Source organism: Anopheles cruzii, chromosome 3 (assembly GCF_943734635.1).
Source record: "Anopheles cruzii chromosome 3, idAnoCruzAS_RS32_06, whole genome shotgun sequence".
Taxonomy (NCBI): Eukaryota; Metazoa; Arthropoda; class Insecta; order Diptera; family Culicidae; genus Anopheles; species Anopheles cruzii.
This window is the reverse complement of record NC_069145.1, coordinates 69,617,644-69,644,292: the sequence shown is the minus strand read 5'-3', so window position 1 is coordinate 69,644,292 and position 26,649 is coordinate 69,617,644. Positions and strand designations below refer to the sequence as shown.

The following is a 26,649-nucleotide window of genomic DNA, read 5'->3' as shown; positions in this document are numbered from 1 at the left end:
TGCTGATTTTACGTTTATCTCACTTTCGGCCGGTCGTTTCATTTGCCTCTCCTGTACCGACGGTGGCGGCCGCAAAAGTTTGTGACGTGTGTCAAGAAGCGACAGTCATACTAATTTGTGAAGATCGCTTTTTGCGAACCGTGCCAACCCACAAAGCTCACGGTCTGGCTTCCGGTGGGCGCCCACTGCCCTGGCCGGGGACTTTGTGAGCAACTTTCACGCTCGGTTTGAGCCGCCAGCGAAGCGGAACCAATTTCTCTGCCGCCGGCAGAGAGTTTGGTTACTTTTGAATTGTTTTCCTCGGCGTCTTTTTTTTCTAATTCAGCGTGGGACGCACACAGCGACGGGACCGCCCTCGGGCGGGCACAACAGTAATAATGTGTTTTTCATGTTTTTTCAACGGTTTGATTGAGTTGGATTATTATTTTGTGGGCAGTTGGCTCCTTTCTGCTCGAAGCTTTCCTTTTTCCTCCGCCGCGGGATGGTGGCGTTTAATTAAAATGCTATTAATCGTGAATATTTTAAGCAACTGTGAGTCGCGCAAGTGAGCACCCCATGGCAATCCCTGTGCTGTCGGCCTAACTCAGCAGTGTAAGGTCGATGGTTAATGCTTGGCCTTAGTTATTCCTTTCCCGGGCGTCTGATAAGGAGTTTATGTGTGATGTGACCCGGATGATTATTACCGGTTCCCGTAACTGACGTCATTAGCAACCGGAATCAGCACAAATTGGGCGCCCAGGTTGGGGGCCCCGTTGAAACTAAACCTTTGCCCACCCCTCATTTATGCATTCGCCGTGCGTTCCGTGTGTGGTTGTGGATCATAAAGTTTAATAGTAACCATTAGCGGTACACCTGCACTTTCGACTCTTCCCTTTAATTGATACCATTACCGGAAGGCACGTCCGCTCGGTCGGTCTGCCCTCGCGGTAAACGGTTTGTAATTTAACTTCAGTCCCATTCCCTCCTGCGGGGCGGGTTTTCACCCGTCCTCGCCCCGTGGGAAATGACCAATGTAATAAGTGCGGATTCATACCTTGCCCTGCCCGGTGCGACGTCGTGAGTACACATTTGGTCTGACGGGTTGTGCGGCCGAAAAAAGTGAATCCGCTACCTGCACCATAAAGCCGGCCATTTCCGCAGGGAGGAGCACGTACTGGTTGGAAAATTGCTCACTGAAAAGTGAACCGAAGGGGGCAAAACCAAAAACAAAAAAAAACAGCACAAACTCCCACGAGTCCCAGCACATAAACAAAGCTTTCCGCCTGCAGTCCTGGGACTGGATTTCGTGCTCGTTTTGCGTTTCTTTTTTCATTTGCCGCGAAATGGAAAACGCACGCAGGAATTAGAGTTGATCAAATTTCCCACCAAACAAACAGACGACGCTCCGAGATCCGTCCGAGTCGTTCCGATTACCGGAACGGAGCCGACGGAGCGCTGGGAAATATGTTGGACATGCTTCGGGAAGTGTTTTTTTCGTGTTTTTCTCCACCGCGCAGGATACATGTCCGTGTGTGTGTGTGGGTCGGACCGTGTTGGTGGTGACCGTGACAGTGTTGTGTGCCTTGCGGAAGTCTGCAGTCTGCATGGAGTGCTGTGAAACGGAACTGGGAAATGTTTAGCAATGCTTTTTAGAGTGACCCTGAGTGTAACCGGACCGAGCCGAGGTAGAGAAGGGTCTACAGCGTGCGATACATCGTGTCCGATCGTCTCCTGCGAAGGATGGCGAGTAACCGGACAGTTGTGCTCGCAATGAAAGCTTTGTGAATTATCTGACTTAATTTATTTTAAAATATAGAAGCACATTTTATAGTGTGAACGAGTCCACTCAATTTATTCGTCAATAGTGTTTAGAGCCCTGAAGCACCAAATTGAGTCCTTGATGCCTGCATTCAGAACATTAAACTTTTTAAATATATAAACTTGAACGGAACTTAAAAGGGACAAAGACATTCCAGATTTCCAACAAAACTCCTTAAAGATATCTTCGCCAACCTCTGCGTTACCTCTGAGTCACGTTCCGTGCCGTTTTTCTCCACTCAGTTCCGCGCAATGTTCCGAGATTTATGAAAGTAATGAACCCGAAACACTATTTAATGCCTTTTGCAATAAAACCTCGCCAGTTGTGCGCACCACTGTGCGGAGCACGGTCAGGCGAGCGTGGGGCCAGCCATTAGACGATAAACCCGGCCTTAGTCCGGCGGCGGGGTTTCAGCTGGCGGTTTGCTGCTGTTGATGATGACGATGATGATGCCGCCGCCGATGGAGGGCGTTACCTTGGACCGGTGCTGCCGGACCCTGGGCCGGAACAGCCTTACCTCCGGAGCCACCACGTCCACCGCTAATGTGACGGATGGTGCCGGTCGTCGGGACGCGGCGGACAGACGCTGCATTGGCGCTCCCATTTTTCCATCAAGAGCATTTCCCTGTATCCGGCAGCGATACACGGGTTCCAGGTTTGCTGGCTGCCAGCTCCCTTAACTCAGATTGCTTTTAATGAATGAGTGGTGCTGTGTGTGTCTGTCTGTGTGTTGCTCTGCTGGCGATTCACACGAGATGGCGGATCGTTCCCGCGGGAGTTCGCCATCGGGGCCGACCCGGGAACGTTCCTTTCCTTCCCCTCCGGGGATCGACGGCCTGAGCTGGGCGAAAAGAAATAGAAAACACCACCGAACCTAATGGCGAACCTCGAGAGCGAGAGGATGAGGACGAAATTGGAACACATTTATCCGGTCCCGCGGCCACAAGGTAAGGGGAACCACACGATGTCCGGGTGGAGTCTGTTTGAAGGATTTTTGTGCAGCTTTTTTTATTATCCTTGTTGTTTCGCCATTTTTTTTAGTTGTCGCCGAAGCGCAAACACACTCGCCCGGACGCTTGTTTCCGGTCACCAGCACCAGCAAGTCCAAGTTGGAAACTCCCGAGGGCGAGATGGCATTTTCTCATTTCGAGTTCACCTCACCGCCTCAGGACCCTTGTCCGGATCCGGGGGGCAGCCGAGCCGGTCCGTCCGTCCGGCGGCGGCATCGTCGTTGTCGTCAGCGAAATGTGTGCAGTTCACGCTGCAAAAGCTCTCTGCGATGGCGAGATGTGACTCGGGCCGGACCCGCGAGTCGGAAACAGCCGGCCCTAGTGCTCCATGCTGACCATCATAGTCCATTGTCTTCGGGGCCGGTTGATGCTGACCAAATGGAAACAATAAAGCCGACAGAGCCCGTGCCATTTCGCCGTGCGGTGTTTATGTGCTGCGCGACGCGGGGCTATGCTGAGGACGACAGAAAAAATCAATTAAAACGGAGTCATCTAATGAAGCGGCTTATCTATTAGAGGTCCACACACACACACACAGACGGGGTGGCGCGCTTAGGAGCCTCACGGGATCACACACGGCCGTTGTTGAGCAGCGCCATTTTCGGTGTCGGTGGCCGTTCAGGGTGGCTCGTTTAGGGGTCAGGGACAAGGGAAGAGCCCGCAAGCAGGCATTCCGGGGTCGATCCATCCGGTTGACACGTGTTTTGGCTTTCACGGTCCGGTGGCCACGTTAGAACCGATTCTGGCCAAATCTGATGGCGCGGCGACGATAATAGGGCACCGTACTGGCGGACCCGAGAAGGGGACTGAAAATAGCATTTAAAGGCCCTATGGTGGGGCTAATGAGAGAAATTTGTTGCCCCGTGTGTGTGTGTGTGTGCGCCAGAGCTGGGAAGGTAAATTCCGGTCGAACTCAATTGGAATTAGGGCTCCTCCGCGCTGGCAAACGCTGTTGATGCTGGTGCTCGTTGGGTTCAATAAGATAATGATGGACGGTCGGTTTGCATGATGATGATGATGACGATGATGATGAGGAGGAGGATGTTGATATTTATCGTGGTGGTCCCCAGTGATTCGCCCCGAGGGCCAACGCTAACGGAAAGGAACACCAGACCAAGGGAGCAGGAGACGCGAGCCAACGGGGAGGTCCTTTGGGGCGAAAATGATTTATTTTTAGTTTCAACACTCGGGGCTTCGGTGGAACTTAATCCTCCCGGCCAAAGATTGGCCAGCAAGTTACATAACCCAAGCGAATGGGTTGGTGGATGGGTGGAGGCTAAGAAGCTTTTAATTGATTGCGGCACGGCGTTCCGGTCCCAGGACCGACAAACTAACACACACACACACAGCACGAAAGGATCCGTTCCATCCGGGGCAAAGTTTTGATCCACTTCTTCCATGGCCCACAGGCGATGGAGGCCACCGAGGCCGAGTCTTGCGGCCGAAAGGAGTGCCCGCGTCGTCATCGTCGTAGCCGTCGGCAGCGAGTAGATAAAAGAAATCGACCGTTTGCGTGCGTTTTGTGCGGCAACAACACGAACCAGCACGCCGGCAAAACACGATCATAGGGCAAGGATGTTCGTTGGAATGTTTTCGCATTTCGCTCGAACTCCACCGGAAACGGGAAGGAAATGGAAGAGCAATAAGAACTCCACACACAAACGATGGGCCCCAGTTTTGTGGTTCCCCACAAGAGACGCGCCGTGTGGCGAAAATCAATCGTGCTAAAACGCAATTCACCGTCGCCGCCGGCCCATCGTGTTTTGCGTTGGCCGTAGGTCATGTAAATATTTTCATATTTACAAAAGTGTGTATAACAGGGGCAAAGAAAAAAATTGTTTCAGTGCGGTGCTTTGATTTGATCCCGGAAAAACCGTGGGAAATTAGGCGGGCGAAGAAAAAGACAACCCGGCTACGGCAACGGAAAGATGCAAAATCATCAGAACCAACATTTCCATGCACCGTCACGGTCCACGGTGATGGCTGATGGTAAAGCGCATTATGGTTGTTGCGCCGCGAAGATGATTTAATTTCCTTCTCAAGGAAGGGCTGGTGGGCTTTTCGTTGCTTTCCGCCATGGTGGAATCGGGACAGCGCAGATCGGAAGGATCATAAATCTTGTTTGAATTGATGAGTGATACAGATTGCTACTTTCGGAAAAGGATGTTTGATTGAGCATTCAAAAGCATAGTTTTGATGCCGTTCGAAGGTTCTTCGTCGAGGTTCGAGGTTCGAAGCAGTCTTCGTGTGCCGGTTTTGATTATCAATATTTGAAGGTTTGAAAAGGTTTCCGTATCTTATCACCTAATCCGTGTACCTGTTGGGAAAGGGCTTATGCTGACTGCTAGTCTGCAGGCTTCCGGGGCCATGCAGAAGAAGTGTCATTCGGAAACACACTTTTGTAGGTTATAAACTTATCCCATAAATTTATGTGCTTTAAATTCAACAACACTTTATAGTGTTTTCCTGCAAAAAGACTGGCTTCATTACTTGACAGTAGCCCGAAGTAGTCTCTTCACCCACTGAAAGCTAAGTGAACCTTATCATCCTTGAATTGCTAACGATTGAATAGCAGTGTATTCAATGGCGAAACATGTAATGAGAGAATGCAGATCCAGTAGTGCCAAAAAACTATTTCAGCGAGGAAAAGAAAATTGTTTGAAACCGCTTTTACACAATCTACTTCGGGTTTTCGCGAATTGCAAAGCACGAACTTGCCAGTGACTCGACTGGCGTCGAGTAGGCTTCGACGCGCTTCGGTCCCGGTTGGTAGAGATTAAAAATTAAAAACTTATGAACGGGCGTCCTTTTTTCGTTTGAAATTTAACGGCAAACTTAAAGAACCTGGCAAGAAATGTCTTTAAATATCACTCGCTCCATCGGTGCGCTACAGATGGAGGAAGTTTTCTAATTTCTAGTTAGGCGAGTCTCGGTTCCCATTTTAACTTGGTTTTGTATTTGCCCAGGAAAGGGTTGCTACGATTGCCCATTGGAAAGCGAATTACTGACGTTACGGCTTTGAAGGGTCTTTTTCTAAATCTCAGTAACCATCTTCAGTCCACTTCAAAGGCGGGTGCCTCCTTCAGGAAACTAATCCCATATATTGAAATTCGTGTAATCTCAGCACTATTGCGTCGCTCCATACCGATGACGGATCGTTCGAAAACTTGCTGATAAGTTCCGATGGTGATGTTGTGGACAAATGTCGATACCAAAGTGTCCCTGGTCCTGGGACCAAGCGACCTCGAGCAGACCGTGTGACGGTGATTAAGCGGCCGAGAAAGATAATTCGATTGGCTGTCCGACCAGAACCGACTCCCAGAAGGTTCGGCGTGTTTTGGTCGACTTGGGCAGGGACCGCACCAGATCAGGTAATAAATGGCAGCTGTGTCCAGTTCATTACACTTTTGATGAACCATAACGCATGCTAATCGATCAGCCCGAGGAAAAACTGGGCTTGGCTGACTAAACACGCAGGCCAGGAGTGAGGATAAAAATCTTGCAGACGGACCCGGTGGAAGGACGGGCCCGGAAAAAGCATAACGGACCTGTCGAAGCAGAAGAAGTTCGCTGTCGTGAAGAATGTAGCTTCTTATCTCGGTGAAGAGCGAAACTTTTCGCCACGGAAGTTTTCGGGTGTCCTCGGCCGGGGCCGGGATGGGCCGGGCCCGGACTCGTCTGCTTCCGGTTCCGGTGCCGGGTCCGGTTTGGTGGTGCTGCCGCCTCGGCATCACTTTATTTATCGGGCGGACAGACATAAATTATCGCGAAAGAGGAGAACGAGAGCCGAATGATTGCGGTGACCGGCAATAAAGTTAGGAAACAAATTAAGGGACCGGCCACACCGCCCACACCCACACCGCTGCACCCTCACCCTGCACGGAATGGAGTGGTCGCATGACAAATATATCGTGCCAAAGGGGCGCGTGGGACAGTGGTACATTAAAATGGGAACGAGCGAACGAAAATAACGACAAAACGCGCCTGCACGGGGCTTTTCGGGTTTCCGGACCGGAGCCAAACGCTGACGCTGCACGTTTGCACACACCGGTGACGACGACGGGTGATGGCTTAAAGGGCCTCTCGCTCGCTGACGTCAGCGAAACTCCCGGCCTGGAGAGTATGTCATCTTCACTCATTCTGAAGACGGTGCCGCGATGGTGTTTGTTGGAAAGCCCTGTCGGCCGAATTTTAAGAGCAAATATTTAAATTGCAGATAAAATGTGCACCCCCCGACGGTAGCTGATGCTGATGAACCGTGCTGAAAGGTGGAACGTTGCATTTTAATGCAGTTTGCAGGTTGCACCTTTTGTGCACTTTGACGCTGATTCGTCTACGTCGGCAAACCCGAACCTGGGAACTTTTGGCCGAGTCGGTTTAATTCACTTTTGCATTTAATGAGAAATTTGCATTCCGCTTTGTGGCAAGGGTTGATAGGCCAAGCGAAGCACTAAAGCCAGCTTTTTGCGAATCGCTCAAATGGTGGCATTTACCAATTAGGTAAATACGAGTTTTCGAAAGCGCTGCTGTTTAAAATTTTTTGCTGAAATAACTTAATTTGTTACCATTTTATTCTCTGATAATCATTATTATGTTTCTGTACAATGTTTCTAGATAATAATTTACATTTAATGTTTTCCATCCTAACTTTTACATTTCTAGCAAAACTTATCGATATCGCTATTTGGCTTTTTGTTTTCCACTCTCCAATTACGTCAATCTTTGTGTGTCGGCCGTGTTTTATTGTTGTTAAAATTCCAAAGTGTCTGTGTTCTGGGGGTTAAGGGCCATCGTAACGAAAACAGGTGCCGAGACACGAAACGCTGCCTGAAGCCGGAATCGCGTTGATTGAAATTTAAGAAGCAGCTTTCCGTTCACGAAAGACCTCTGCTGCCCGGCAAAGAAGTACGGAAGCGAGCGGAGCATTGCTCAGCCGTTCCTTTTCGAACACGTAAGAACAACGGTTTGCCAACAACGGTCCGAGTCACGGCGGAGGATCTCGAGTCCATTTGTCAAGTGGTCGTGTCGTCTCGTGTGTCGTGCGCACGGGACTGCTTCCGCCTAGCGCGTGGCCACTGCACCGTCCACCGTCTTCTTGATTGAGCATATTTAGAGGCGGGAGCCGAAGAAACATAAGAAATAACGAAACCGGGCGCACCCGGGAAAAAAGCATCACGTGCCACCGGACGAAGCTAATGATGGTGTCTCGTGCAACAAAATGTCTCACTTTCCAAGTGTTTCACGTCCGCATGCGAGCACCCGGCCCGGGTCGGGCTGGGCCGCCAGATTTGCCAAATATCCGGCTCGAAAGGCTCCTTCAGAAGCGCGCGAGGCCTCTGAATCCATTCCGTGGGGATCCGGGATTGGGTGTACTTTTGGACCCTCGAGTGTTCGAGTGTTCGAATTGGGAATCGATGATCGTGCTGCTCGAGAGCCCCGTGGCCAAGCGACACGGGACACGCGCTGCTCTTTGTCGTGCTATCCGGCTTTCGGTTCCCTTTTTTTCCTTTTCAACCACTTCATCCGTTTGGACGCCGAACGAACGGCTCGTTAGTGTGTGCCTCTTCGGGTGTTGGATGGTCCAAAAGTGGAAAAATCGGATGGTGGGCCCAAAGTCGCGCGAACGCGCTTCGTCCACCGAACGAGAGAACGCGCGCAGATGACGCTAAAGGCACCATTATCGTCCTATCAAATGTCATAAATAATTCAGCGAGCTCCGTGCAGCTCCGGACCCCGGACCGTTCGCGTTCGATTGTAATATCAATTTGGTTCCGCTCATTTCCAGCGCAAGATGTCCCCTCTGCTCCGCCAAAACGGAAACGGATGACTATGGATATAGCCAGAGGCGGACAGCATTGTGCGCGCATTAATCTCTCCGGCTCGGTGTCCCGGTGACAATAATGTTGCGGCTTGTGGGGTTCGATGTTTGAATTTCATAATCGAAAATGGTTCGAAAAAACACGGATTGATCCACGGGCGCATAAATAGCGGTCGCCCGTGTTGCGGCCGCTCGGAACGCAATCGTAGGGTATCGTAGGCTAACATCCCGATGCCTATTTATTTGGCGTTATTTCGGCGGAACGAAATATTGATTTCGCGCCGGGGCTGGGCCGGGCGAATTTCGGTTACCGCGATGGCGGTCGGGGCAAATAATGTTATCGCTAAGCGCGCCCGGCGCTCCAAAAACGTGATCCGTTTGCAACAATAAAATAAAATCATAAAAAAACAACCCGAGCGTTTGGGTGTGGATGCTGGCCCACCGGAGTGTCGAACAGTAGCGGAATCCGGGTGGACATCCGGCCGGAGTATCCTTTCCTTCCTTTCGGCGATTACGCAATTCGGCCCATAATTTCGCTGCAAGCGCCATCGGGCAAAAGGCACAAACCTCTGCCACTTAACTGTGGCGGCTCAGTTCGGGCCGCGAGCTGGCAGGAACCGGTGCGGGAAGGGTTGCCGCGGCAAGGGGTAAAAGTAAACCCAACCCAACAAATGTCAATTTTCCCAGCGAAAGAAAAACCGAAGCCACCGGAATCGTCGCCGTTTCGTTTCGTTTCGAAAAGGACTCGGTTTTCTCGGCCCATTAGAACGCGGGCCTGGGGATGGGATGACCGGGGACCGTGTCGGGTGTTCAGTATTTGCCCGCATTCCAGCTCCAACCAGCGGCAGTTGTCCAGCTGGCCGGCCATTGCCGCCCGTCATCATCTCTTCGTTTGCAAAATCGAAAAACGGGGCAAAATCCCGACCGTGGGTGTTGGGAGTGCCAAAGGATTGTGAACGTCGGTGTGCGGTGGCGGCGGCGGAGTCTGTGGACCACACCGGGGACCCCGGGGGTGTGTAGCGGGGGTTTTGCCAGCTCACTGCCAAGCAAGCGGAAGGATTTTTCCGATAAAAACATAAATATGCTGACGCATTCGACAGGCGCAGGCAAACCGCTAACTATGCCCCGGTGGAGCGGGGGTAGGATGTGGATGCGGTGAGAGCAGAGCCACCCTCGGACCACCTTTCGCCGCCTGCACGATCTCTCACGGAGCCCCGGAGCAGGGACTTTGTGACCAAATGGTGGCTTTTGTTATGAAGCAAAAAATATCCCTTTCGCAGCAGAGTGAAAGAGAGCGTGACAGAGAGAGAGCGTGTGAGAGAGAGAGAGAGAGAGAGAGAGAGAGAGTAAAAAGGCCGAATATCTAAAATCCTGTGAAATGGAAATTTTAACATCAATTATCACATTTGTTTGACACTCGCTTCGACAGCAGAGCCGATGGCTGCTGTGGCCGGATGTGTCTGTGGCCTAGCGAACCTATCGATTAGTAGTCGTCCCTGGCGGAAGACATTAGGCTCGGTACGACCACACACATACATACACACACGTACACAGTTGGCTAGATTTGTGATCGTTTTTACTGAAATTGGCTGTGGCCGGGCCGGGCTCCGAGCAGCCACCGATGGACCTGTAGCCGGATTATGCGCATGCAACAAAAACCTCCAATATTGCCCATGACGTGGGCAGAAAAGGTGAGCTCGAAGCCCTGGGTTGTCGATTCCAAAACCGATCCCCTTCGATCAGGCGACGGTGATCAGCATCCAGAAGCATCCCGCCCAACGATGGTATCGATGGGGACTCGTGTACATTGTGTCACTGGCAGGAGCAAGACCCCTATAACTTGCGGAGACTGTGCGGAGATGAAAAACGGACTCGAGACAAAACGGTCCGATGGAGTCATTTAATTAAAATTATGTAACCTGTCTCGGGCGTCCCGAACGCAGGCACGATGTGTAAAAACATCACTCCGACAGCGATGCACCTCCGGAACCGGGCGGTGAACTTCATGCAGCAGCGTGGTGTAGAAAGTTGCAAGTTTCTTGGAACTTGGCTTGACTTGGCGAAGCGAGTTTGGCCGCCGGCTGCGGGTCGGTGCTGATGCAATCTCTGCGACGGACAGCACAATCACGGCTCTACCCACACTCAACATATGCAATTAAACATTACGTTCCCCTCGACTCGACGGCCGGTGGCCCAACATTGTGCCAAATCGGCCATCCGGCTCAGCTCATTCGATTTCGCCGTAACTCCTGCCTGCCTGCCCGCCGGAGGTGGTTGCCCTTGGCCAAAACCACTTCAGGTGCCACCACTTCGGGGTCTTGGCAAATAAAGTGAATCGTTAAATCCCCTAACAAAGTATCTGCTCCGCCACTGGTCCGAGCCAAGGCTGGGCACCAACTCGGAGCCCAGTCCCAGGATCGTGGTCGTGCAAGGGCGTTATTTTCGGCTTGGCACTGTAATTTCGTTACCTTCTTCAAACGACTTTAGCACTGCGAACGAGTATTTAGTAGCCGACCGGATGGCGATGCGGCGTGCCAGGCGGCTCCCAGGCCCCCCCTCCAGGCCGGCTTCTGTGGCAATTCTGTTGCATATTTGAGATTGGATGTAATAAGTTGGAAACGGGACCACAAAGAAGCTTTTCGGAATTGGAAACTCGATGTGGCAGCAGCACCACCCCTTCAAGCGCACTCTTATCAAACAAAGTTTCCGTGCCGTGCGAAAGGCACTCGGCATAAAGGGTTGTTGCACACCGGGTAATTTGATGGGGAATTTATTGCCAACAGAAAGGGATCACTCTTGACTACTGCGGGGCTTCCAGGGGCTTTCTGTTCGATTCGGGAAGGGTCGTTGCATTTGCCGGCGGCTGCCGGAGCAATTCATTGCCAATGCATTCATTTTCTGATTAGGGAGGCTCTTTAGGACCCTGAAATGCCCATGGAAAAGTTCCCCCCAGTAAGGCTCGGTTCCAATATACATCCGATTTTTCCGATTCGATGCAGGACAGGATTATCAATTTTGTTTTATTAACAGTCGAGATTACTGAGCACAAAGGGCATATAAAGCGTGGCTCAGGATATTTTAAAATCATAGCCACATTACGAAAAAGAATTTTCAACTTGAGTATCGTTTCTTAAGAGGACAATTTCCGGAAGTTTTCATCATAAAACAAACATCGAAAGTTTTATGAAATGCGAATACTTTACGTAGAGCTTTTAGCACACAAAAGCATTAAAGCGAAGCTTTTTCGAATTCGCTTAGCTTTTTAGAAAACAGCTTCCGATGGTGTTGACCTGGACTGCGTGGGAATGAGTTATGTTCTCCTGGAAATTATGCTGACCTTTGCTGGTCCGAATTGGCAAGGAATGATTTTTCAACTCATCACTGGGCCCCGGGACTGGGTTTTCGAATGAAATTGTACCTTTCCTCTATTTCCTCGTAGGCCAACAGAAACAAATTCCCATTTGGGGGTTCGCTGTTGTGTCGCCGCCGCCCACCGTGTCGATGTTAATTTGCTGTTTTCTTGCTATTTGCTGAAATGTGGAGCCCGTGCGCTTTACCGCTACCCGGATGCTGCCCTCTACCACGACTACAGCAGGTCGCTGAAATAAGTAAAAAGCAACGAAAATATTTTCAGTAATGTCACACGCATACGCGCATGGCTGGCTGCAAAAGTTTCGTTGACAAAGTGCCTCCGGCGTACAATTTGCATTCCCAAGCCCCCCAGCAGCTTAAGGACCCGCAGCCGCGGCGGGGCGGTGCAATTTATTGTGACGTTCAGTGTTGTAACAGCCGGCCATAGCACACCGTGGCGTGTCGTGTGTGTCTGTAAACATGGACCGATTATCGATCGAAATTAGCCTTGTTTTATTAAGTTGCAATCACAAATCGATCAGGGCGTGCCGTGCGTTGCCATGCCTGTGTGTCAATAAACGTTTGCAGCGCATGTTAATTGGTTCGACGGGGTGTTTGATGTTTGTGGAGCGTGTTTAACAACCTCGGTTCGGCAAACGCACCGAACCGAACTTAAGCCAAATGCGGACCGACGGTGCGCTCTTTTGCGCAATAATTGATGCGGATTTTGATTTAAATTAGCTTGCCGTGTGTATTTTTTGTTGGTACGCAATGGTAAATATGGTCGTGGCTTCTGAAGCGTTATCGGAGCCGAATTATTATGTTCCATGTGGTTTGCTCGATATGACCTGTGTGCGGTTGGCCAATTGTAATGCCATTTTTTAAGGTTTCGAAACGTATGCTCCTTTGATGAGTATATGCGTCGAAATGATGAAATGAACAAATTCCGAAAGAAATTCCGAACAAAAACCACAAACACCGTGAAAAGCTTACAAATGCCGTTGGCAAATTACTTCAGACAGATACGAAGCGAGTCACGCTACGCCAGTCTACGCAAAGTGGAATTCTATTTGTAAATAATCGCACCAAACCCATTTCCCGAAACTGCTCCAGAACCATCTCCAGCTGGCGGAGGCCACAGAAGACGATTGCCCTTCTCGGTCGGTGGCTGGCAGATGGGTGGCGATAGTCTTCACGATAGTCTCCGCTCCGCCTTCGTGATGCCTTCCGGGCGATATGCTTGATGTTGGCCAAACGGATGCTTTTCAAACCACACCAAGCCGGGGCGGGCGCGCTCTTTCGGGTACAGCATAAACAACTTACAGCAAAGCTCACGTGAAGCGCCGATGCGCAGCAGCGGAGGGGCCACCACCAACCCGAGCCGAGTTCATTACGGCACGCTGGAAATGATTTATTCGCCAAATCCCGCTCACGGAGGGCGAAGTGGTGTGCCCTCTTTTCTCGGACCCCGTATCCCCGGGGTAAGATTTTCGGAGCCCCTCCAAAGATGCACTCGTCGCCTGCCAGCCATCCAGCCAGCCAGAGAGATCTTTTGTTACTTTCGGTCGGTCCCATTTTCGTATCCCTTTTTGTGTGCCATTTTAATTCCGTCATGTCATGTCTTCCATCTGTCCATCCGTTTGCCGGTGGTCGGGCGAAAAAGAGAGAGAGAGAGAGAGAGGGGAAACGATCACAGTCAGCATAAGCGATACGTCTCCATTGGGAGCCCGGGATGGAACCGCGCGCAACTCGCCGGTCGGTTGGTGGGTGAAATTGCTTTGAAGACAGTGTGCTTTCAAAATTCCCGTTTCTGGTTGGCCTAGTTACCATATCATCGTGGCGGTGGCCGCCGTCGTCGTCGCCGTCGCCATCATCATCATCATCATGTGCGTCAGCAGCCTTTCCTGCTTTCCATAGTTGGTTGCCCTCGTTGATTGTGCCGTGCGAAAGGGCTCTGAGCGCAGGATGACTCCTCGCAATTGCTCTGTGGATCCGACCGGATGTGGCAGTAGTTTCAGCCCGGCGCGCGGGCGCGCACCCCGCGCGCTTATCCACCGCGTGATCTGAACAAGTTTTCCCGGCGCGACGACGACGGGAGCTTTTCGCTTTGTTGTTCGGCGTTCGGTGCTCGTGTGTGGAAAAATGTAAAGAAAAACGATTCTTTTATCCAGTCCACCACCAACGCCGAGAGGCGAAGGGGGGGACGGGACCTGCAGTGTAAGGTGGTCACCGAAAAAAGGGGGTAAAAATGCCATGAAAAAGGACTCACCCGGCGAAGGGTCAAAGCGAGAAGATCGCTCCAGCTGGTCGCTCCGAAAGAAAGGGTGCAAAAACTTCCGGCGACAACAAAGAGCGTGAGCGAGAAGAAAACCCCACCGGACACGGGTGGTGAAAAGCCCCACCGGGGGACAAAGGAACGCCACGAAGGACGAAGGCAAGCGGCAAACACACTTCTCGGCTTTAAACGGTTTAACCGGGCTACTTCGGTTCTTATCAAGAAAGAAACAGGCAGCAAACGGGAGACACACCGAGTAGGCGAGAGGGGACGGGCTGAGCGTCATGGCCCACTCTGTTACTCGCTCCATCGCGCGTTCGAAGGAGGGAAAAAAACACGAGGGCCGCCGAATCACCATTCATTCGAATCGATGTCCTCCAACCCCCCGACCGACGCCGACCGAAGCCGAAGCTATTTGCCAAAAAGGACCGCCACCATGAAGCACCAGCCGCATGCAGACCGGCGGCGCGACAGACACACGGGCCACACATCAGCCAGCGTCGTATTCCCGCAGCTCTTTAGCTTTGAGGACCTTCTTTTTTCGTTCCCTCTTTTCGACCGGCGCCACCGGCGCCCGGTTCGGGTCGAGAGTTTCGGGGAGCGTTACGGGGGTTTTATTTTTCCGGTCCGTTGTCCGTACTTACTGATTGCAGTGTGCAATGGCAGCGCACACACGAGCTTCGCGCTTCGAGCTCAAGGATCAATGTGGTGCTCATAATTTCTTCAATTACTCCGTGCTCCGGTGCGGCACCAGGCGCCTCCATCGGTCGCGCCATGAAGGAACCGCGAAACGAGGGATAATACCGTGGGCGCGGTGCCCTTGAAGAAAGTTGGCCGCCGTTGTGTTTGTGGTTTTTGGGAAAGCCACCATCGGATCCACGCAATCCCGGGGTTAGTGTTGGCAGGGTTGAGTGTTTTCGTTTCGCATCGCGTTGCGTGTGTCTGTTAATTGTGCCCTAATGCGGCCCCTTGGGTGGCGTAAGCGAACGTGAACCGAGGCGAGTTTGTGTCTGTGTGGGCGCAGTACCCGTATGGGTTTGTAATTAAGTTTGATATACGACACCGTCGGTGCCGGAACTAATGGGCCATCCACTTCCCGCGTGAGATCCGGTCGGATCATCCGGGTCGGATGTTGTGCCGAACGGTGTGCCGAATGGTCGTCGGGGCGACAGATTACGGTGCGGCAGTTACGGCATAAATCTCGGTTGGAAGAGCGGCAAGGGGTGGTAAGCTTTGTGATGGAAAAATAGTTTTCCCGCCCGCTTAGCTATGCCATATTTATGCAACAACGCGCAACCTCACCCAGTCGGGGCCACGGAACTGGGGCCCCCTTATTTATGACGCCTCCCGAGTATTCGGGGCTCTTCCGCTTATCGAATATTTATTTCATTATCTTGCGCGCGCTATCGTGCAATTATGCGTGCATAAGTATTTGCTCATAAAACCGTACGAGATAGGAATCGCGCAATTGGCGTGGGCCCCCGCCCGTCGACGGGCGTATAATATTTTTTGGTTTACTGGCCCACGACTATTTTTGGCCGTTTAATAACGTTTGGCCCATCCCGTGCCCGATGGAGCAGCTTATTCAAGATTAAACGTCCGACGGGGACGAAGAAATATGGAACCAACCTAGCAATTTGGGTAACGGGCATCTCGTTTGATCCTTTGGGGCAGCAGCTTAGTAGTACCCAAGAAATCGTGGAACCTCTGGAAGAAAAATCGTGTTTCAATAAATTCTTTTAACCGTGCTTGGCACCGGTTTGCACATTGAGTGCTTAGGATGTGGGGATGCTCAGCAAATTTTCCCGTTAGTTTTGATTTTTGTGATCGCTTATTTTGACTCGACAAAGGTTCGTCTTGTTCTTCTGCAGCTTCATCACTGCACGTTGATTGGATGTTTGATATACTTAGAGTGAATAATTTCTGCCTTAGACTATTAATTGGGCCGCTCGGCATTCGTTTGCTGCTAGCTATAGAATATGATAATTGACACGAACCACGATAACGTGAAAAGATTCCAAGTCTTTCCCTCAGTTCGTTGTGGTATTTACTGTACACAGAAAACGCTTCGAAAGTAGTGAAGTTATTCGAAAGTTAAATACGACTCGAACATCAGGAAAGACTCGTACATCTTCCCAAGCTCGTTTTGCACTCGAATGATTCACAGCATAGGAGTCCCTTCCTTTTCAAAGCGAGTCGAAAGTGAGAAGGCAATTATCAACAGAAAGCACATCATACATGGGAAAACTTTCCACAACTTACTGCGCTGTTCACGTGTAGTGACCCTGTATTTCCCATATACCTGACGATAGATGCATTCCTTGTTCGAAAGCCGCTACGCAGTATTTTCACCAACACAACCCTAATTGCTGCTACGGAGAAAGCAGCGAGACCAAGAGAGTCAACTATCAGCATCCACGATTATTGATTTTTCAACGAATTCGACGATTTTATGTCCGAATGCAGTGACATCACTTCACTGTATAGAGAAATTTCTCTCGTACGTGCTAAATATGGTGCGATTCCAAAAACATTTTCCATAAAATGTGCACCACTTCACTTTATGCAACAAACATGACTCTGACGAGCTTCACGGTACTTTTGAGTATATTTTCGAACAACTTATAATTAAAGTTTTTTCATAAACTATCGCATGCAACCAGAATTGGCACAATTCATTGTGTGGTGTGCTGGTTTTCTGTCCTTGCGAAGCGACTGCTCCGAACATAAATTTCAACACATCCATTGGCGCTTTCGGTGTGCTTCACGCGAATTTTCATGCTGTTGGCCTTGTTAGACTTCAGTGAGCTTCAAAGGCAAAATTGCAAACGCCAGCCAGTCGAGTGTCCAACTATGCAACTCCATCCATCATCAGCTGCAGCGGCCCGCTACTTCGGTGAATACATTTCAGTTCCAAATGAGCGGATACAGCCGAGCGATCGCCATCGCGCCCGAAACACAACTTCAAAATCTAATTTACCGCGTTCCGCGCGACCGAAACTCTGCACGGCACGGAATGTGTCCCCGCTGTCCTGCTGCTGCTCGGCTGCTGTGCGGTTGGCCGGCTGATAATTATGATAGATTAATCGTGTGCTCTTCCTCGTACATTACATAATGCATATCCGAGCCGCCGCCACCGGGAGGGGTCGGAGCAAACTCGGTGTGCATTAGGTGCCTCCGGCTCTGTGTGTTGTGCTATTTCGCTGATGATGACGATGCAACCGTAAATGATTTTGCATAATTCATTTTCAATCATTAACTTCGCCGGCTGCTGCCGGCAATGCAATTCGTTCGCGCACTTCTCGCGCACACGTTTACATTAATTGCGAATTTCGAATTGAAAGCTTCGGGGCCGGTTTGGGGAGAAATTAATTTCCTGGAAATGAATAGTTCAGCGCCGTTGTGCCCGGTGTTGGATGATGGAACCCACCAGTGATAACGTCCCTTGGGCTGTGAATAAATTTTCCCACAGGCGACTCAGAACTAGTCGTGAGACCGGTCAAGCTCTCCATTTCCGTCGCAAACTGCTGCGCTTGGAGGCGACCAGAAGATGAATCGCTTGTTATTTGTACAAAAGGAGCCCAAAGCAGAAAAAAACGAACTCAAACGAACCGACGACAGCATCCGGTCCGGTCCACAATTGGGGTGATTATGCTGCGGTAGATAAATTAATGCGACAACAAGTCGAAAATGAACCCAATATGTGTCAGTCGGGCCGCACTCTCGCTCGGTCGCTGGCTGCCTTCCGATCGACGCCTTGCCTTGTAGCAAGTGCTCTATAAATATTCAAAGTTGCCCGCCCCGGGTTCGGAGCCTTATCGCTACGACTCGGCCACTCACCGTACCGTGTTCCGGCGTGTTCGTTGCGTGTCCATCGAAAGCGCCGGCCGCAGCGGATGTTAGTTTCTGCGGACGTCTTCGAGTGCGGGCGGCGAACGAGAAGACGCTCGACGTTGGTGGCACCGAAACGGATATCATCTGCCGAGTCTGAACGTCATTTCACATGGGGGAAACGAGCCACACACAAGCAGGCAGCAAAACAGTTTCTCCTTCTCTCTCACGCTCCCTGTCGCCGGAACGGCTTGGAAACGTGCCACTCGGAATCGGAGCGGATGCCCGCCGTTACCGGTGCCCGCTCCCGAGTGCCGTGTGCACTCGATCCGGTTCGTTTTCGCATTTCACAAGCAATTACCTATTGCCAACTTCTTTATTGCGGGCCAGCGTGGCCCCGGCCACGGTCGCCGCTAAAACCGGAAGTGCACGTTTCGCCAGCCCGGCCCGGCCCCTGGTGTGCTTTGAATTTAGTTTTATCTCCCCCGGGACGACAAACCAACCCACTTTAACCGACCTGACCTTAGCGTCGTGTGTATGGGGTGCCCATTTATGCTTTGCTGAAGTGCCGCCATGGATCGCGCGAGATGACTCCGGACCAGTGTGTTGGTCCATAAATCAATATTCACGAGTGCATTCAGAGCGAGAGAGAGTGTCACAGTGGCCGGTTCGACGTCAGTGTCGAAATTGAAATGAATCGATCCCCGGTCCGGCGCTCCTTCCGGTGGCCGTGTGCAGGTTGCTTTTTTTTATTTTTGCCTTGTCCTTTTCCGTCCCCCGATAACCTCAATCCGACGGATTTGTTTCTGAAAATGGCCCGTCCACGTCCGCGTGTGTGTGTGTGTGATTGAATGAGTGATTTTGTGTCCTTTTGTGCCGTTGGCCGTCGGTGGCAAAAGGGCCTCCGGGTAGGGCTATAAATTGAAACACTCTGTTCGGTGCATTTTATTTCGAGAACGATATCACCGTGGTCCTTCCGGTTTTTTTTTATTTCGCTGCCCAACGAGAAACCCCATTTTTTTGCTGGCCACCATTCCAATCACAGTTCGCGCTCGGGTCGCCGGAAACAGTGATGCTGTACGGTTCGGCTGGCCGGCCACAGCCCGAGGCCGCCCGTTCGAGTTCAGCCCGCGGAAGGTCGATTGTGTTACGAGGTCCCCGTCGTAATGCCGGTCGTTTTTTGGCACGCTAAAAAGCGGAAGCTTTATTACGTTAACCTCTGGCGGAACCCCGCGGGACCCCGGAAAAAAGGGAAATCACTTTGGGCGGCGCCGAAAGTGCCGAAACGGTAACTTCTGCACGGGAACGCGCGTAACGAGAATGACGAAATCGTTCACATATTTATGCTTCGCAGCGATGTATGCGGCTTCGGGTGGTGCATCCGTTGCCACGTGCCACATCCACGTCGCTCCCAATTGTTGGGAGCGCACTTTAAAGCGTTATTTAAAAGGCAATCGAATAAAACATGACATTACGCGATACAAGGATCAATAAATGAGAGCAAAACATAAGGCACCGCGCCTCAACATTGCTATTCGCCCACCACCGAAGCTTCCGCCTGATGAAGTTTCGCTCCGCTTTTTCGTGCCACAATCCTCGTAGCCCCGTGTTTCGTTGGCGTTGGCACAACTTATGAAGATATCCGACCCGCTGCTTGTTGGAGTTTGTTCGACTTCTTGCACCGGACCGGAGTCTGGTTTGTGGGTTTTTTGTTTCCTTTGTCGCCGACTTACTTTGGCCTTTTTGCAAGGACGACACCACGATCGGATCGATTGTCTGCTGGGGCCTCCGAAGCTCAACGGACACGCCCGAGATTGAGACGCAAAGTTCCGCCGAACAATCGGGTTTTGTTTGACTACTAAACTTCCACTTACGGTCGGGTTTGCAACTATGAAACTGTAACAAAAAAAAACCCGGAAGTCGAGGGTTTTCTTTGCCCGTGTTCGGTGCGCTCCGAAGCGTGCTCAGTGTTCGGTGTTCTATTGGTTTAAAATAAAATTTCCGGCTTCGCTCACCGGTTCCGGGTAGGGCAGCAGGGAGAGCTGGGACCGAACTCCGACCCCTAACCCGAACTCCCTGGCCCTGGCACTCTCGAAGTATCAATTTTTCATGATAAAAGTGTAATGAAAAAATATGATTTCAGATCTGCCGGCGAATTCGGACTCGCAGGCGGAACACGTAGAGCAGACCCCTCGCCACCCCGCCGGGGGTTGGGGCACGAGTTACGGAGAACGTCGCCTGAAAGGGATGATATTTTCATCCGACTAATAATTAATCATTCTGCCCCGGACCGCCCGGACCCCGGATTCTGCGGGCGTTCCCCGGGGTGCAGCGCATTTCAATCGGAAATCGGCCGTTCGGTTTTGGCTTCCATTCGCCCGCCCCAAAACTTGGGCGTGAGTTTTTGGGAAAATTTCGTTGCCTATCGCGCATTCGTTTGCACCTTCCGTTGCTTTTTTTTTCTTCGGGACGCCGGACTCTAACGACGATTTATGTCATGCCATCGATTACATAAAATCGGTTTTCAATGCTTCCGATGATTTCCATTCCGTCGCCACGCGGTGGCGAAGGGATGATGATATTATTCCGTCTAAAGGGAGCTTTCGGAGCGGTTCCTTCAACAGCAAAAGCAGTGCCCAGAATTCAATTTGATCACACCCGAGGACCCGAGCACCCGAGCACCCGCGCAGCTTCATTGGAAATAATGTGCCGGCCGAGCGCGTCGCAACGTTGTGTGCTCATTATTTTGCGCTTGCAAAGCAATTTCTTAGCACACGCAGCCCGGCGCAGAAGTTTGGAACGCATCCAGCACAGTTTTGAACGATCGATTGATCGGTTTCTTGGTGTCGGCCGACAGAACCGAAGGGAAAAAAATATCATCGGGTGGTTCTGGTGGGCCCGAAAAAAAAATGGTAAATGCGGTGCTTAGCGCGTGTTATAAATCATTCCCCGTGGGCCACCGAGTGGGCGTGGATGAAAAATTGTGTCCGATGGAGGCGCCTGGTGGCTGTTGGATGGCGGCCGATGGAGACGCCTGGTGCCGTTGGGCGTTGGGATGCATCGGGGCGCTAATAGGAGATTGAGTAGTTTTACATGGCCAATTGATTTCGGAGGCGGATGCTTGGCCCGAGTTTGGTTGTCAAATATTTTATACGCATTTTTCCGGCTTCCTAGCTCTGATGGTACGGTAAAAGGAGGAAAAGGGTTTATTATCGTGTTATCGGGTTTTGCACGCGCACACTGCAGGAATGTGTTTTTTGGTATAAAAAGCAAACATTTTCATCACTAAAACTGTCTCTTTTGAAGCCTTTAAAAGCCCTTTTTACCCGTCACGAGCCGTACCGTGGTGGCTGTCAGACGCACACGCTGCTACCAGGGTGGGCCACGATGAGCGTTGTGAATTTTTGATTCCTCGAACGCCCGTCCCGGGTAACCTTTATCAGTTAGTTGTTCCGGGGTTGAAACTTACGCAAGTGCTTCTCCCCGATCGGCGGTAGTGCTTTTTCCGCCCCTTTTGGTTTGTCCATTTTTTAATAGCTCTCCCTTTTTTAAGAGGCTTTCGGTCCGGGGTCCATTTCTCTACGCTTCACTCGCCCGGCCGCCTACAGCCGGGGTTCGGGATCTGCGCAAATTTATTCCGCTGGAAAATATTAACTACCCGTGCGGCTTCGGTTGCCCCGGATCCCGGTCGGGAGCGGTGCTTGCTAATTTACACCTGAGTCCGTGGCGCGTGAGCCTGAGCCTCCGCCCACGGCAAGAAAGTTGGTTTTCTTTCCCGTTTTGCTTCTTCGATTGCTGCCGCCCAAAGAGCAGAGTGTGTTACGAAAGTGATCGCAAAATATCGCCCCACCATGAAACTCGGTTGTGTCGATAAATATTTCCCGGGAAATATAGAACCGTTTTTGCGCGAAGGAAAAGTTTGCGAAAAGCCCACAAGCCAAAGAGAAACTCTCGTTTTTTTCTGTGCGTTCTGCGTAAGGAGGGCGAAATTTGTGCGAAAACAGATCTTTGGCCCCTCCACCGCCAAGGGCGCCAAGTGCGAGAGTGTACGTTCCGCCGATAAGATACCGACCGATTGGGTGTTATCCGATTCCGCGCAAACAGTAATCAAGATTGGGCACCCCCCAGCCGGCACCGGCAACGTATTGCTTTCGGTGCAGGTAAGCAGCACCCCGACAACACGTATGTTCCGACCTTCCGAGGACGGCGGGTGGGCGACGAACAGTGTAACATAAATACCCTCTGTCTGTAGCATATATTTATCGCCGACACCCCATCGCCGTCGTCACTGCCACGGCAGTCGCCGGAACACCCGACTTTCCCGGCGATGGGAGAGAAAAACGAAAAATGAATCGCGAAAAAAGGGAGGGAAAAAGAAAGGCAAGGACAATGTTGAGAGCTTGTCCACCGTGTTTCCAGCCGTGCTCCACCGTCGCCTCCACCCGGCCCCGGCTCCGTGCGGTCTCCCCGGAGTGCCACAACTTTTAGCCGTGTGCTGTGCGCGGTGTGAAATATTAATGCAATCGTTGTTTGGGCGCTTTTAGAGAAACATTAATATTGCACCCTTGTCCTCGGGCCACATGAAGGGTATCGGGTGACCGAACTACTGCTGTTACCCAAGCGCAACACTCTCCACTATCGCGCCACCGTCGAGTGCGGCGCGCAATTTACAATTCGATACGCATCGCCTTACATCAAAGCGCTCTGCGGCGCCATGATGTGCTCGTCTAACCTTTCATACACTGGAAGTGTCCACGGTTTCCCTGACGAAACATGAATTTATCGTGACCTGTCATCGGCGCCATCAATATTTTTACCTGGCTTTTAAACAAATGAAGTTTTCACAGTCGTCGAAAGGCATTTGTCGTCGGATGGAAAACGGTGCCAAGCCAGTTGGGCAGCTCGATTTGTTTCTGATTGGCTTTCAAAACTAATTACGGCCCCGATGTGGAGTTCCTGTAACGGTTGGAATTATTGTGCATCGAACTCGGCACCCGCCAAGTCCCGCTGCTCTCGGGCTTTTGCATCGTTTATCGGCTGTTGGTTCGGTTCGCTGTGACGATATTGATTACAAATTCTGAGCAGAAGCGCCCCGGGAGCGAGCCAACAGCAATAACCTGGCCCCGGCCCGACGTGACTCGGGTCGCGCAGAAGGTGTCCGGGAGGACGAGCGAAATATGAAATATCAACCGTATCAGCGATCGGCGATCAAATCACGGCGAACGAATCAAATCAAATCAAATTCAACCCGAGGATGACATTCGAATCGACATGCAAACGAGAACCGGCTACAGGGCATCATCAGGCAGCGGCCCTGCGGCCCTGCGTGATTTGCATTCCCGTGCCGGGCCCTGCCGGTTATGATTGGCACCCTGGCAACACCCCAAGGGGTGGACCGTTTGTAGGGTGGTGCAAACGACGCCACCGCAGCCGAGCCCGAGGCCGAGCATTAATCAAGCACGCACTTCAGCCCGAAACCCCCCAAACGTTAAGCGATGGATTACATTATTACGTCGCCTCGATGCTGCGCTCGGGCTCGAGAAATTAATTTTGGTCCGCCAAGTGCGATGGCTCGCGCTGCAGTTTGGTTGCACCATCGCCATCTTCGCCCTTACGAGTGCACTGCGATGTTGAAAGGTGTTAATTTGATTTCCTGATTGACGAGCCGTCATCATTTAGGGGGTTCAACGGACTCATCAAAGCACAGCGATGGCACGCGCATAGAGACATTTTGAGTATTTTTCGAAAATTCTAAGCAAGGACTTTTATAGAGATGTGTTGACAGCATAATTTAAAATAGATTACAATTGAGTACTTCTTTCCAGTGGTATTTATATTGTCAATACAAATTCTTGCCTGTCATGTTGTTTCATGTTGTTGCCATAAAAATATCCTGTTAGCTTTCATTATATCTAACACGGCTATTTCGCCATCTACTCTCAAAATGTTTGGTTTAAATACTACATGTTCAGACTTTCTCTACTAAACAAAAGAAACGAGCCAAAAAAATGGTCTGGTTTGTAAGCCTTGTTTGTATATAAATCTTGGAGCCATGGAAGAATGAATATTACAAATGGAAATACAGTAAATTACACGAGGTAAAACCTTCAGCCGTTCCGAATAATATTTAATAACGATTACAGATCTTAAGTGTAATTTAAAGATCCACATCTTTTAATAATGCTTTATATTTCATTCCAAGTCGCTTATTCATGTTGCAATGGAATATGCTCTATTAATTACTTCATGATTGATTTTAAATGGTTATAAACCGGAGACAAAATTCGATCTTATTTGTCCACTCCTTGTCCGATTCCTTAAAAGCTTGTGGTTAATTTGCCTAAAAATTTGCCTTCCGTTACCAGGCATCAACGGTCCACAAGCTGCATCACGCTCGACGCTAATGCTGTGGCCGCTAACTTTTCGCTTCAATTTCGAATCATCACCAGCAAAAACCTTTTCTGATTGCCGGAGATTGCTTTTCCACACACTCGCCGTGGCGCGCAGTCGGGGGTCGCAGTCTGCACTTGAAGTCCGGGGCTTTGATGTGGCAGCTTCATTCGGGTTCGCGGGCTGCTTAACGTTTTCGGGTAGAGTGGAGCAAATTTTCTATTTTCCAAAGCGAAAAAAATCCCAAGCTCAGCATGGGCGAGAAAAAAAACGGCCGGCCTCTGTCAGCATCATCACCACCGTGTGCAATGTGCGCGATGTAATAATTTGTTGCAACAAAGCGCTCGGCTGCGCCGGAGGAGACCTTCGCGCTCCAAGACCACACCGCGGGATGGCTGATGAAAAATCTCCCACCGTGTCCGTGCCTTTTCTATGCAAATGTGCACTGCAGGATATGGGGCGACCATCGCACGCGCGGCGCCGTGCCACGGTCACGGCGAGCACGAAACCCTGCAGTGCGGCCGGCAAAAGTTCGCCGAAATGAACTTTTCTGGCTCGGCTCGCGGTGCCGCGGTCCGGACAGTGGGCCGGCTCGCCGTTACATGCTGTGGCGTGGCCCAGACGCGATGGTAATCTGCCCGATAGACGGTTCTTCTGGTTCCGGTGGTGCTGGTGGCGGTGGCGGTGTTGGTGGTCGAGGCTACCGGTTTGCGCGCTGCAGGACCTGCGTGAAAATGATTGAAATCGATTTGGCCAAACTCGCGTGAAGGTGCGCCATAACAGCGATTAATTTTATCGGAGCCGAGCGCCTAATGGTGGAAGTTAAAAAGTTTTTCTCCACGAGAGCTTTTCTGCGGGCGGCGGTTTTTCTTTTCTTTCGGTTTGGTGGTGGCGTTCTTCTTTGGAGATTTTGAGTGATTCATTTCCGGCGCTAGCTGGCCAGTGGGCCGATGAGCATGTTGATGAGAGCCACCGGCCGAGCGCCGTAAGTAATGGCTTTTTCACTCAACGGTTTTGTTTGGCTCCTCGCGTGGCCGGGGCAGATAAATATTTGAGGAAAATAAATTAAAGAACTTCACTTAATGGCATCTCGGCTCGGCTCGGAGCAAAGGGGCGCATGAAGAATGTATTGTTACAGCAGGTGTAGGGCTGTATTACCTAGTTCACCACCGAAATGCAATAATAATTTCCGCAAAGAACATCAAATTAACATGCCACCCCCAGGCCTCGGTGCACGACCGAGCCCGGTCGGTACGGCCGGTGTTACAGGTCGGGTGGTTGTCAGGCGGACCGTGCCAAATCGACCGACCAACCGACCAGGATGTTGCGACCTTGCGTACAATCATTACCATGTTTGGCCGTCGTTCAAAAACCCATTTTCAGCCAGTGGCCAGTTGTTCATTTGCTCTCTCTCTCTCTCTCTCTTTCTCTCTCTTCTTCAGCACCATTCCGGCTGACGGATGACATCGAAGTGCAGGCCACACCGGGCCACACGCTGTCCTGTGTGACGGTGCTGGTCGCGGAGAGCAACACGCCTACCGGTGACGTTGGCCGGACCGCGATAGTGGGCGACTTGTTCGAGCGCCGTCAGGACATTGACGACGAGCGACTGTGGTTCGAGGCCGGCAGTGAAGATCCCCGTGCGCAGCGCCAACACCGGGCACGCATTGCCGCGCTGGCGGACTGCATCGTGCCGGGCCACGGTGAACCGTTCCGCGTCGATGCTCCGATGCGAAGATCCTTGGAACGTCAGTACTCTTCTAGGAGCGGGTGGATGTAAGTCCCAAACATCCAGTGAAGCTGCACTCCATGGGGCCACTCTCGTTCGTGGGCACCGTTTCGGTTTTTATGCGTTCCCTCCGTTGAGTAGTTACTTTAGCGAACCGATTGCACGCGCTAACTTCCCAGCAGCGTACGCACAACCGTTTCCGTTCCGCGCGAGTTAGGAAAACAAAATGGATTTCGTTCGGTTTTACGGTAAGCCAAAAGCAAACAGGACGGCGTTATTGATTGAATGGGATACCGTATCCAAAATACAATACGTGAATTTACATTACTATGAATTAGTCATCGTGCCATCGTGCACCTATAATTGTGTAATCCATGTTTGACATTATCGAGATCGTTCGTTCGTAGTGTTGTTAATGTATTCAAAAAACGCCCTATGATATGAATA

At 51.1% G+C, this 26,649-nt stretch overlaps 1 protein-coding gene across 1 annotated transcript in view; it reads left to right on the top strand.

The window, feature by feature from the left end:
• The window catches only part of LOC128270877 (metallo-beta-lactamase domain-containing protein 1), a 45,234-nt gene extending 18,981 nt beyond the window's left edge, over window positions 1-26,253 (top strand). The window contains exon 3 of the mRNA XM_053008303.1: window positions 25,916-26,253. Within this exon, the coding sequence (XP_052864263.1) occupies window positions 25,916-26,253 (338 nt within the window). The remainder of the gene's footprint in view (window positions 1-25,915) is intronic.
• Window positions 26,254-26,649: the final 396 nt, after the last annotated feature.